The sequence below is a fragment of the Dasypus novemcinctus genome, chromosome 22, assembly GCF_030445035.2.
Source record: "Dasypus novemcinctus isolate mDasNov1 chromosome 22, mDasNov1.1.hap2, whole genome shotgun sequence".
Taxonomy (NCBI): domain Eukaryota; kingdom Metazoa; phylum Chordata; class Mammalia; order Cingulata; family Dasypodidae; genus Dasypus; species Dasypus novemcinctus.
This window is the reverse complement of record NC_080694.1, coordinates 30,519,835-30,533,282: the sequence shown is the minus strand read 5'-3', so window position 1 is coordinate 30,533,282 and position 13,448 is coordinate 30,519,835. Positions and strand designations below refer to the sequence as shown.

The following is a 13,448-nucleotide window of genomic DNA, read 5'->3' as shown; positions in this document are numbered from 1 at the left end:
TGTCAACTTCCAACACTGGCACAAGCCTTCCTGGGAGACTGGCCATGTTGGAATCTTTTGCCCTGTTCTTTTAGACACTTGGTTTTGTGAAAGGAGTAAAGAGTTCATTTACTAAAAGTTGTTGTTGTGCCTGAGCCTGTGCTCCCATTATGCACCACAGAACAAATTGCTCCAAAGGTTTTAGTCTGGCAAGCAGAGTGGATGGGGAATTACAGAATGGAGTGGGTTTTTCTTTTCTTTTTCTCTTTTGGCCATTATTTTCATTGCTCTTGCATTCCTTTTGTACAAGGGCATTTTGGACAAAACAGGACTGATGTTCTTGTGGGCTAAACTGAAGGTTCACCCCTACCCTACCAAAATGGGTAGAGGTAATGGCCTACACGTGGAGAAACTAGGCATGTTGTTTCCATTCAATTAAGGAAGTGTGGCAATAAATGGGACTTTGAGAACCTACCCAGGAATTCCAGGGAGTTAGCTGGACAGTTACATACTGAGGTCAATGAGATTGGGGCTTCAACTACCTGGAATACATGAATGAGATCTCCAGTGGAGAACTTTGGGAAAAATATAAGCTAGAATAAGGGCCACAGGCTCAATAAGGACAATCCGATTTTCCAGATCTCCTCCCCTCAATTGCCAAATATGGGCAGTAGAGGAAGAGCAAGTTGGAAAGCTCCTGCCTCCACCTTCAAATGTGAGTGAAGAGTCTGGCCCCTGGGAGGATTCTCTTAAACAAGACATGACTGAATTGAAATTAGCCAAGGACTGTGGCCAAGGACCCCAATAATCCTCCAGGACCCTACACCATATGCTTCCATGTATATACAATTTAGGGGCAGTGAACAAACTTTATAGCATTGTTGGATACAGATGCCCAAGTCACTATCATTCCAGGAGATGAAGAGGGGAGATCTTGGGCATTCCACAAGGGTTTGGGGATGTGAGATTACTGCTACCCTGTTCATTGGTCCATTTGGCCTATGGCCACCTCTGTGGTCATGCTTCCTGCCACAGAATACATTGTAGTAATTGATATCCTGCACCACTGCACATCCCAAGCATGACAACAAGTATAAGCTCCCCAATCCCAACAAATTACAGTTATCATGAATGAGGGGGAGCTGGACTCAGTATCTTTCAGTGTTCCCTCTTCGCATTGTTCAACAGTGGCAATACTCCTTCCTGATGGAGAAAGGAATTCATAAAAGACCTTCCTTCTGCAGCTGTCCTTTTCCACCATCTCCATCTATAATAGCCTATTGTTGCCATTGGAAAAAGCAAGAGGAGCATGGTAACTGTTGTTGACTATTCGCGTATGAATGCAGAAGTATTGCCTTTGGCAACTGCAGTCCCAGACATTGTGACACTCTTCTAAATTATCATAGCTTCCCCTGATGTTTGATAGGCTATTTTGATCTGGTGAATACTTATTTTGCCTTCCCACTTTGACAGGAGGACCAGAATCAATTTTCTTTCCAATGTCAAGGCCTACAGTGGATCTTCATTGAAAAGCCACATGTGTATCTTAAACTCAACCACTGTCTGCCATCAATGGGTAGGACAGGCTTTGAGGAAACTATACCTTCCCAAAGAACTCCAGGTGCTCCATTATTATTTTATTTATTTATTTTTTTCTTCCCAAAGAACTCCAGGTGCTCCATTATTATTTTATTTATTTATTTATTTGCCAGTCTCTATCATTGTTTTGGTCTTTATTTTATTAACATTACATTGAAAATATATGAGGTCCCCATACACCCCCACCCCCCTCACCTCACTCCTCCCCCCATAACAACAATCTCCTCCATCATCATGAGACATTCATTGCATTTGGTGAATACATCTCTGAGCACAGCTGTACCTCATGGTCAATGGTCCACATCATAGCCCACAATCTCCCACAGTCCACCCAGTGGGCCATGGGAGGACATACAATGTCCAGTAACTGTCCCTGCAGCACCACCCACGACAACTCCAGGTCCCAAAAATGTACCCACATCTCATCTCTTCCTCCCCACTCCTACCCCAAGCAGCCACCATGGCCACTTCCTCCACATCAATGCCACATTTTCTTCGATTACTAATCACAATAGTTCATGAATAGAATATCAGTAACTCCACTCTAATCCATACTCTATTCCTCCATCCTGTGGACCTTACAATGGTTGTGTTCACTCCACATCCATATCAAGAGGGGGCTTAGATCCCAGATGGGTGCTGGATGCAATTCTCCTGCTTTCAGTTGCAGGCAGTTTTGGCTCCCTGGAGTGGTGGTTGACCTTATTCACCTCCATGTTAGCTGAGTGGGGTAAGTTCAATAAACCAGAGTGTAGGAGTTGCAAGTCAGTTGAGGCATAGAGTCTGGCTATCACATGGTCAGTCCAGAGATTCATGTCCCCTGGGTATACATTAAACCCAAGCACCAACTACAGTTCCAGTAAAAGTAAAAGGAAAGACTTGTGGACAAAGATCACATCTAAGTCCAGCTCCATCACACAGAAACACAAACTCCAAAGAAGGGCTAACTGACAGGACACCGAACTCTATCTGCCATGACCATAGAACCTGTGGGTCTCTGTAGCCCTCAGAAGAACCAATACCCAGGGTTGTGTCTACTTTATCTGTCTCTGGGACTCTGCTGAGGTGTGCATAAGGGCAACCCCTCTGATGACCTCCTGGCTCTTTTTTGGAGACTCATAGCCATAGAAACTCATTTACCCTTTCCATTTCCCCCTTTTATTCAGGTCAAAAAGCAATTTAACTCCTGGTATTATATGTAGACTGAGATATTCTCCTGGTCTGAGTTGACCCTTTTATTCAAGGTCATTTTCTAGTTACATCATCAGCTGGTACTTGGTAGTAATCCCTCGGTGCCAGGGAGGCTCATCCCTGGGAGTCATGTCCCACACTGGGGGGAAGGCAACACATTTATATGCTGAGTTTGGCTTCGAGACTGGCCACATTTGAGCAACAAAGAGGCTCTCAGGAGGTAACTCTTAGGCACCCTGCAGCTCTAGACTTTGTTCTTATTTCAGGTGCACAGGCTCACAAGCATAGTCATTAGTATCAAGAGCTCATGGTTGGACATTCCTTCTTTTCTGGTCTTTGCTGTTGCACTTGGGGGATTGTTGCTGTTCCTTAAGGGACTGTGATAGAGCTCCCCTGGCTAGGAACTCAGCACTTCCTCAGTTGTTGTTTTTAATTGTAACCATATGAAAATATCCAAAAAATTTTATGTACCCTAGATATATGCTCTGGAGAACTCCCTGCCAACCATGTGTCCCCCAGACCAGTATTCCACCCCTGCCATTATTGAACCTCTCTGTGATCCAAACTTTCTTCAAAAGTGAAGCCCAATATATTGCCAGGTTCCATTATTAGTAAAATGGAATAGAGTGATGAGTTTAAAGGTTAGATATAGAATACATATTAATTTAGAAAAATTAAGGTAAGAAGAAAGTGGGGTATCAACAAATTAAAAAATGCAAAAGCTTTGTTTTTGATGTTTTGCCTTCCATCACTGCAATAAGTGTTGCCCTGTATACAAATTGGCAAGGCAACTACTTCCGTCTTTTCCTCAGTGTCTATGTCCTTTTTCTTTTTTTTCCCCCTAGTTATTAAGCTTATCTTCACAAAAGTCTTAGATCACAGGAATTCATATAGATAATATACAGTACTCCCACATATCCAACATAAAACCCTTTTCCCTTCCACAGCAATAATCTTTTTACATATTCATACTATATTTACTGAAACTGATGTACAGATATTGAGACAATAACTTTCAAACAAGGTAACATTTGGGTTTACATTGTGGTTTATATTTTAAACTATACAATTTTCTAAATTTTTAGTTATCTTATGTTTTACATTATGATTTACATTTTAGCCTATCAGCCCATATATATTTTTGCTGTAATTTTACATATCTTATATCCATCCTTGCATAATCTTATGGAAGACTTCTATTACCCACACAGTTACATTGATTCCATCTATTCAATACCTCTTTCCCCCTCCCCTTAGGGCACACAGTGACAGTCAATCATCATTGCTTGAAGGGCCGTGTTCTGAAATACTTGCAACGGTGTTATGGGCTTGACATGCTCAACTGCCCTAATGCACTGGGAGCCACCATTTCTCTTGAGAGATACAATTCCCTCTCTTTGAGAGTATCAGTCCTGCCCAGGATGTGGGTATACCTTCACTCTCATATGGGTCTCTATCCAATGATATAACCCACTATGGCAATATGAGCACTCACATACTCCCTAGGAGCCTGTCCTGCATTGGATTATATCCCCTTTAAGCATCTTAAACAGGTCACCTTCGTTATTATATTTTTGAAAAAGTTTTCTCAGCATTATACTCTCAACCAAATACCTAACAATCTCCTGTGTTTGTATGTTCCCCCACTCTCCCCCCAAATTCTTGGGCAATGTTACCCATCCTCCAATCCCTAGCCTGCCTCAAGCCCGCAGAGCCCCACCAAAAGGTAACCCTATTCCCCCATTTTATCCCTTCCTTGTACAAATACTTACCTCCAGCTTTTCATAGATTTCACCCATGTAGGTGTCAGTTTGCATCCTTCCTCTACCCCAAAATTTCCTTTAAGCCTATCATCCAGTCTCTAGTTCTCTGAGACAGCTTGGTTTAGTTATTTCATATCATTGAGATCATGTAATATTTGTCCTTCAGTGCCTGGGTTGCTTGACTTAACATAAGGTTCTCAAGATTCATTCATGTTATCACGTGTGTTTGTAATGTATTTGTTCCTAAAGCTGAGTAGTATTCCATTGTATGTATATACCACATTTTATTTATCCATTCATCTCTTGATGGGCATTTGGGTTGATTCCAACTTTTGGCAATAGTAAACAATGCTGCTATGAACATTGGTGTGCATATATTGGTTTGTGTCCTTGTTTTCAGTTCTTCTTGGTGTATACCCAGCAATGGAATTGCTGGGTCATATGGCAAATATATGGCTTGTTTTTTGAGAAACCGCCAAACTGTCCTCCAGAATGGCTGGATCCTTCTACATTCCCACCAGCAGTGGATGAGTGTTCCCATTCCTCCACATTCTCTCCAGTTTTTATAGTCTTCTGGTTTTTTTTTTTTTTTTCATAGCTGCCAATCTTATGGGAGTAAGGTGGTATCTCCTTGTAGTTTTGATTTGCGTTTCCTGATAGCTAGAGATTTGGAGCATTTTTTCATGTGCTTTTTAGCCATCTGTATTTCTTCTTTGGAGAAGTGTCTGTTTAAATCTTTTTCCCATTTTTTGAATGGTTTGTCTTTTTATTTTCAAGATATAGGAGTTCTTTATATATGCAGGTTATAAATCTCTTATCAGATATATGGTTACCAAATATTTTCTCCCATTGTGTAGGTTCTCTTTTCACTTTCTTGACAAACCCCTTTGAGGTGCAGAAAGCTTTAATTTTGAGGAAGTCCCATTTATCTATTTGTTCTTTTGCTGCTTGTGCTTTTGGTGTGAAGTTCATGAAGCCATTTCCTATTACAAGGTCTTGTAGATGCTTCCCTACACTGCTTTCCAACGTCTTTATGGTCTTGGCTCTTATATTTAGGTCTTTGATCCATCTTGAGTTGATTTTTGTATAAAGTGTCAAATGGTAATCCTCTTTCATTCTTTTACATATGGATATCCAGTTCTCCAGGCACCATTTGTTGAATAGGCCATTCTCTACCCAGTGAGAGGGTTTGGTGGCTTTATTGAATATTATATCACTATATATATGAGGATCTATATCAGAACTCTCAATTCGGTTCCATTGGTCAGTGTGTCTCTTCTTGTGCCAATACCATGCTCTTTTCACTACTGTAGCTTTGTAGTATGTTTTCAAGTCAGGTAGTGTGATTCCTCCAATTTCATTTCTCTTTTCAATATGTCTTTGGCTATTTGGGGCCTCCTTCCTTTCCAAATAAATTTCATAGCTAGTTTTTCTAGTTCCTTAAAGAATGCTATGTTGATTTTTACTGGAATTGCAATGAATGTGTAGATCAGTTTTGGTAGGATAGACATCTTAATTATATTTAGTCTTTCTATCCATGAACAGGGAATATTCTTCCATTTATTTAGGTCTTCTTTGATTTCCTTGAACAGTCTTGTGTAGTTCTCTGTGTATAAGTTTTTTAATCTCTTTAGTTAAATTTATTCCTAGGAATTTGATTTTTTTATTGACTACTGTAAATGGTATTTGTTTCTTGATTTCCTCCTGAGCTTGCTCATTATTGGTGTACAGAAATGCTACTAATTTTTGCACATTGATCTTATAATGTGTGACTTTACTAAACTCATTTATGAGTTCTAGAAGCTTTGTTGTAGACCTCTCAGGGTTTTCTATGTTTAGGATCATGTCATCTGCAAATAATGAAATTTTGGCTTCTTCCTTTCCATTTTGAATGCCTTTTATATCTGGTTCTTGCCTCAGTGCTCAAGCAAGTACTTCTAAGACAATGTTAAATAGAAGATGTGATAGTGGGCATCCTTGTCTTGTTCCTGATCTTAGAGGGAAGGATTTTAGGATTTCACCATTGTAAATGATGTTGGCTGTGGGTTTTTCTTATATACTCTTTATCATGTTCAGAAAATTTCCTTGTATTCCAATCTTTTGCAGTGTTTTTTATCAAGAAAGAGTGCTGTATTTTGTCACATGCTTTTTCTGCATCTATAAATATAATCATGTGATTTTTTTCCCTTCAGTCTGTTTATATGGTATACTACATTGATTTTTTTTATGTTGACCCATCCTTGCATACCTGGAACGAATCCCACTTGGTCATGGTGTATAATTCATTTAATGTGTTGTTGAATAAGGTTAGCAAGTATTTTGTTAAGGATTTTTGCATTTTGGTTTATTAGAGAAATTGGTCTGTAATTTTCCTTCCTTGTGGTGTCTTTGTTTGGCTTTGGTACTAGGGTAATGTTGGCATCATAGAATGAGTTAGGTAATGTTCCTTCTGTTTCAATTTTTTGGAAGAGTTTCAGCAAGATTGGCGTTAAGTCGTTCCGGAATGTTTTGTAGAATTCACCTGTGAAGACGTCTGTCCCTGGGTTCTTCTTAGTTGTGAGGTTTTTAATGACTCATTCTATCTCTTTACTTGTGATTGGTTTGTTGAGATAATCAATTTCTTCTTTTTTCAATACAGGCTGCTCATGTGTTTCTAGAAATTTGTCCATATCCTCTGAATTGTCCTTTTTGTTGGAATATAGTTTTTTAAAGTATCCTCTTATAATAGTCTTTATTTCTGTGGAGTCAGTGGTGATATCTCCTTTCTCATTTCTTATTTTGTGTATTTGCATCTTCTCTCTTTTTTTCTTTGTCAGTCTAGCTAAGGGTTTGTCAATTTTATTGATCTTCTCAAAGAACCAACTCTTAGTTTCGTTTATCTTTTCAAGTGCTTCGTATTTTCTATTTCATTTAGTTCTGCTCTTATCTTTGTTCTTTCTTTCTTCTTCCTGTGGGGTTACTTTGTTGGGTTTTTTTTTTACTAATTCCTCCAAATATGCACTTAGTTCTTCAATTTTTGCTCTTTCTTCTTTTTTTGATGTATGAATTTATGGCTAAAATTTTCCCTCTCAGTACTGCTTTTGCTGCATCCTATAAGTTTTGGTATGTTGTGTTATTTTCATTAGTTTCAAGGTAGTTATTAATTTCTTTTGAGATTTCCTCATCTACCCAATGTTTTTCTAAGAGTGTGTTGTTTAATTTCCATATCTTTGTGTGAAATCTGGGCTTCTGGCCCTTGCAGATTTCCAACTTCATTCTATGTGGTCAGAGATAATATTTTGTATGATTTCAATCTTTCTGAATTCATTGAGCCTTTCTTTGTGGCCTAGCATATTGTCTGTCTTGGAGAATGATCAATGTGCATTTGAGAAAAATATATGTCCTGCTGTATTCGGGTATAATGATCTGTATATGTCTATTAGGTCCTGCTCCTCTAATATACTGTTCAAAGTTTTTGTTTCTTTATTGATTCTCTTTTGAGATGTTCTGTCCAAAGTTGATAGTGGTATATTAAAGTCTCCCACTAATTGTAGAGGCATCTATTCTTTCACTTAGTTTTTCCAGTGCTTGCCTCACATATTTGGAGGTGCCCTTGTTAGGAGCATAAATATTTATGAATGTTCTTTCTTCTTGAACAATTATCCCTTTCACTAATATGTAGTATCCATCTTTGTCTCTCACAGTTGTTTCATATTTAAAGTCTATTTTGTCTGATATTAATATAGCTACTCCTGCCTTTTTTGGTTATTGTTTGCTTGTAAGATTGTTTTCTAGTCATTCATTTTCAACCTCCTTGAATCCCTGGATCTAAGATGTGTTTCTTGTAGATAGCATATAGATGGGTCATGTTTCCTTATCCAGTCTTCAAGTCTCAATATTTTGACAGGTGAGTTTAATCCATTGACATTCAGTGTTATTACTTTCAAGGAATTATTTATGTTAGCCATATTTTGATTGGACTTGTGTTTGTCATATTTTCTTTGGTTTTTTCCTTCTCTTTTTGTCTTTTTTGTTGCTCTTACACTCTCCTCCAACTCTGTGTCTCCTGTTTTTTTCCTTTCTTCCTGCAGAACTCCCTTTAGTATTTCTTTTTTTTTTTTAAAGATTTATTTATTATTTATTTAATTCCCCCCCTCCCCCGGTTGTCTGTTCTCTGTGTCTATTTGTTGCATCTTATTTCTTTGTCCGCTTTTGTTGTCGTTAGCGGCATGGGAAGTGTGGGTGGCGCCATTCCTGGGCAGGCTGTGCTTTCTTTCACGCTGGGTGGCTCTCCTTACAGGGTGCACTCCTTGCACGTCAGGCTCCCTTATGCAGGGGAAACCCCTGCAGGGCACGGCGCTCCTTGCGCGCATCAGCACTGCACATGGGCCAGCTCCACACTGGTCAAGGAGGCCCTGGTTTGAACCGCGGACCTCCCATGTGGTAGACGGACCCCCTAACCACTGGGCCAAGTCCGAAGGGCAGGGTTCATGTTGGCACACTCTTTCAATGTCTATTTAAACGTGAATATTTTGAACTCTCAATCATTTTTGAATGCTAGTTTAGCTGGGTAGAGCATTCTTGGTTGGAAATTTTTTTCTTTTAGTACCTTGACTATATCATACCACTGCCTTCTTGCCTCCATGGTTTCAGATGAGAAATCAGCACTTAATCTTATGGAGCCTCCCTTGTATGTGATGGTTCTCTTCTCTCTTGCTGCTTTTAGAATTTTCTCTTTGTCTTGAGCATTGGATAATTTGACAAGTATATGTCTTAGGGTGGGCCTGTTGGGATTTATGGTGTTTGGGGTGTGTTGTGCTTGCTGGACATGTACATCCATCTCTATCAGTAGATTTGGGAAGTTTTCAGCCATTATTTCTCCCAACACGCCTTCTGTCCCCTTTCCCTTCTCTGCTCCTTCTCGGATACCTATAATATGTATGTTTGTGCATTTTGCATTGTCATTCAGGTCCCAAGTCCTAGCTGGATTTTTCTGTCTTTTTATCGATCAGTTCTACTATCTGTTTGATTTCAGATGTACTTTCTTCCACGTCCCTAATTCTCTCCTCTGCCTCTTCTAATCTGCTGCTATTTGCTGAGAGTGTATTTCTGATTTCTTGAACTGTGGTGTTCATCACCATCTATCTGTTATCTTTTTCATATGTCTGCAATTTCCTCTCCAAGTGTTTTCTTCATATTGTTAATCTCTTCCTTTACTTCATTAAGTTGGTCTCTAATATATGTTCTGAGATCTTTAATTACTTGTGTGAAGTTTTGCACCCCTTCCTGGTTTTTAGCTTGTTCATTGGATTCAGCCATGTTTTCCTGATTATTGGTTTGGTTTGTAGTTTTTTGTTGCTGCTGGTTATCATTTTATCTTGATCGGTTTAATCAGTTCCTTAGCTTCTTCGTCTAGTCTTGGTGATTAATTAGTTGTTGTTCGTGCATAAGTGTTATTTCTTCTCTTTGCCAGTTTGTTTTTCTTACTCTATTTTCTTTTTTTTTTTTTTTTTTTTTAATTTTTTTTTTTATTGACTTTGTAATAATATTACATTAAAAATATATATGTGAGGTCCCATTCAACCCCACCCCCCCACCCCCCCTCTCCCCCCCCCCAACAACACTCGTTCCCATCATCATGACACATCCATTGGATTTGGTAAGTACATCTTTGGGCACCTCTGCACCTCATATACATTGGTTCACATCATGGCCCATACTCTCCTCTATTCCATCATGTAGGCCCTGTGAGGATTTACAATGTCCGGTGATTACCTCTGAAGCACCATCCAGGGCAGCTCCATGTCCCAAAGACGCCTCCACCTCTCATCTCTTCCTGCCTTTCCCCATACCCTTTGTCCATTATGTCCACTTTTCCCAATCCAATGCCACCTCTTCTATGTGGACACTGGATTGGTTGTGTCCATTGCACCTTTATGTCAAGAGGAGGCTCAGATTCCACCTGGATGCTGGATGCAATCCTCCCATTTTCAGTTGTAATCAATCACTCTAGGTGTGGTGGTTGTCCTTCTTCACCTCCATCTTAGCTGTCTTACTCTATTTTCTTATTGCTGGCTAAGTTCACTTTGAAGGAAATATTAGGGACAGGGAAAACAAAATGAGTAAGAAAAGAAAATTTATAAAGTAGTATTGGTAATAAAAGTTAACAGCAACAATGTGAGATCTAGGAGAATGGATATTAGACTCATGTAAGTTGTGTAGAGTTATAGCAGTAAGTAGAGTATCTATAATGAGACAGTCAACTGATTATGGGTATAGTATAAATTAGAAGACAAGTGTTTTCATGAGAGAGGGAAAGAGAAAAGAAAGACAATAATATCAAGAGTGGATAAAAGACAGAAAATAGAACAAAGATATTAGAAATAAAAAGTCAGACAATTTGGGGCCAAAGAAAGGGAGGTGGAATGTAAGAGAAACAGTAGATGATGGAGGATAGAAAGTTGTGGGGGAAAGGGGATAGTGTTGGTGGCCAAAATCAATACACACAGAAAAGAGGAAATGGAGGATGAGGAAACACAGCAAGTGTGAAGCGCTCCCTGCAGCTCCTATTATATAAAGAAAATAAAATAAAAAAAGAAGAAAAAGAGAGAAAAGATGAAAAAAAGAGAAGAGAAAAAGGAGGGCAAAGAAAATTGGGGGAAACAAGCAAGAAAAAGAAAAAAGGAAAAAAAAACTAAATAAATGAAAAAGGACCTTGGGGGATAGAATGGGAGAAAAGAGCAGGAGACAATGCAATATTAGCAACTACGACAAAAAAAAAAAAGAACCAACGCTTCAAGCTAGGAATCCTCTTTGCAGTTAACTAATATGCTTAGGAGTGTGACCTTCCCCCTTTCTCCCTTCCTCACTTCTCTCTCTCCCAGGGCAGTAGGAAAGCTGCCTGAGAGGTCCGGTAGGTGATTCAAGTAGGACCTTGTTGAAACAACTCAAATTTCCAGCGTGAGGGCACCTACACCTCACCAGAAACCCCGAATATGCTACTGGAAGCTTGGATAGCACCTCCTACAGTCCCTCCCCCTTAGGTGTTCTAGGAGAGGTCTCATTGATTTTCTGACTTCACCTTCTCCCAGACCAAGTTTCCTATCCCAGGATGTTTAGGTAAATTGGTCTTTCTCAGCAGATTTGCCTCTCCTTTCTTCCCAGACTCTCCCCAAGTCAGCTGGTACACTCCTCCAAGTTCAAGGAGAGAGAGAGAGAGAGAAAACAACAACACAGAATGCCGAGGGCTAGGGTAATCAAGGACCTCAGATGGACCTCAGAGCAATGTGGATTCAGGGATGGGAAGTCTGTGATACTGCAGACTCAAGGTGTGTGAGTCTCTGGAGCATGGGCCACCAGGGTTTAGGGGACACAGACCTGGGAACCACGCATCTGATTAACACGGGGCCTGGGAACACCACAGCACAAGAAAGCCTTCAGGTATTGCAGCAGCCAGCCACCGGCCCTAGCGGGAGGGGCCCACAACTTCTGAGCTCCACATCAGAAACCCAAAATTCCACCTCTCACAAGAATCTCTTCTGTCACTGTCTCACTAAATCGACATCCATACTCCTCCTGTCCTGCAAGCCCCTGAAACAGCCTGGTCCAGCAGGACTCCAACCCTACTCAGCCACTTCTTTGCAGGAGAGATTATGAGGTGCACTCACTCAGATGCCATCTTGCCCCGCCTTTCAGCACCCCAGTGTTTTCTTAATATCCTTAATCTCTTCCTTTACTTCATTAAGTTGATTCATGATAGTTTGACATCTCTGATTAGTTGTTCCACATTCTTCATCTATTGTATTTTAGTTTGTTCATTAGACAAATATCAATGCTAAGTATTAAAAAATTGGTTTAGTTTTATGATATATGAATATGATTAAATATTTTTTCTTCCATTTCTTCATTAAGAAATAGACATTGTTCATGACATTTAACCAATCTCTAATCATTTATGTATCTCTTTTTTTTTTTTTACAGGCTAAAAATAGTTTACTTCAAATACTGTGGCAGAACAAACTAAAATTAGATCTTTTCTATCTCTGGACTTACAAACGAACCTTCAACAATTATGAAGCACACAAACCAGTGTCCACATATTCTCCTTTGGTCTAGTTGGTCAGAAAGTATCTAATTATTAAAATGTCCAGGAACATAAGCCCGCTGTCCAAGAGACTCAAGTAATGGAATTCCTTTTCATTCTGGCTAATATTTAAACGTAAATATTACTACTACTACTGCTACTACTAATAATAATAATAATGACCTCAGTCCAATTATTTTATTCAGTAACACTCCAACCCACCACAAAAGTCCACCATCCTCTTTCAGGAAGCCAACAGGCAGGCAGGCGGTGGAGCTTCCATGGAAACACAAACATCCAAGCAGGGAGGAAGGGCCAGGGGACAGGGCAGCCGAGGCAGGGCACTGGATCTGAGAGCGCCCCGCCCCCCCCCCCCCCCCCCCCACACACACACACGGAGCTCCCAGTGCTGGTGCTGCTCACTCAGCTCCTGAGCCTTCTCCGTGGCGGGGGCAGGTGCCCAGGACAGCTAAGGGGGTGGCCGACCAAGGCCGGGGCGGGCAGAGTGGGGTCGCCGGGCCGCCGGGGCTGCCGGAGGACTCAGCCCAAGAAGCCGAGTCGACATGCCCCGCCTTCTCGCCCGCTGGCCCGGCGGGAGAAGGAGGAGGCAGTTATGAATCCTTCTTAACACCAGAGAAACAATTAGGGCTATTTTCAGGATTAATAAATGTGCCTCGACAGAATTTTTTAGATTTTTGCTTCCACACGTTGTTAAGCTGCCTTTTGTCAATTATTTTATTTTTCTAATTTGAGATAAAAAGGAAAAAAATCATTGAGGGAGTTGGTGGAGCTCAAGTGGTTGAGCTCCTGCGTCCCAGGAAGGAGGTCCTGGGTTCAGTGCCTGGTACCTGCTA

General features: G+C 40.3%; 1 protein-coding gene across 3 annotated transcripts in view; it reads left to right on the top strand.

Annotated features, from left to right (window-relative positions):
* Nucleotides 1-13,236, top strand: part of LOC101416015 (zinc finger protein 596-like) — a 63,998-nt gene extending 50,762 nt beyond the window's left edge. The window contains exons 7-8 of one of the 3 annotated variants that reach the window (XR_009182714.2): nt 11,676-11,839; nt 12,492-13,236. Coding sequence is in view for 2 of the 3 variants with exons in the window: in XM_058285150.2 (XP_058141133.1) it covers nt 1,453-1,600; nt 12,492-12,496 (153 nt within the window). In the remaining variant the exon portion in view is untranslated. Of the gene's footprint in view, nt 1-1,452; nt 1,601-11,675; nt 11,840-12,491 lie in introns of all 3 variants that reach the window. The other 2 variants (XM_058285150.2, XM_058285151.2) reach the window with 2 other exon arrangements.
* The last annotated feature ends 212 nt before the right edge of the window (nt 13,237-13,448 follow it).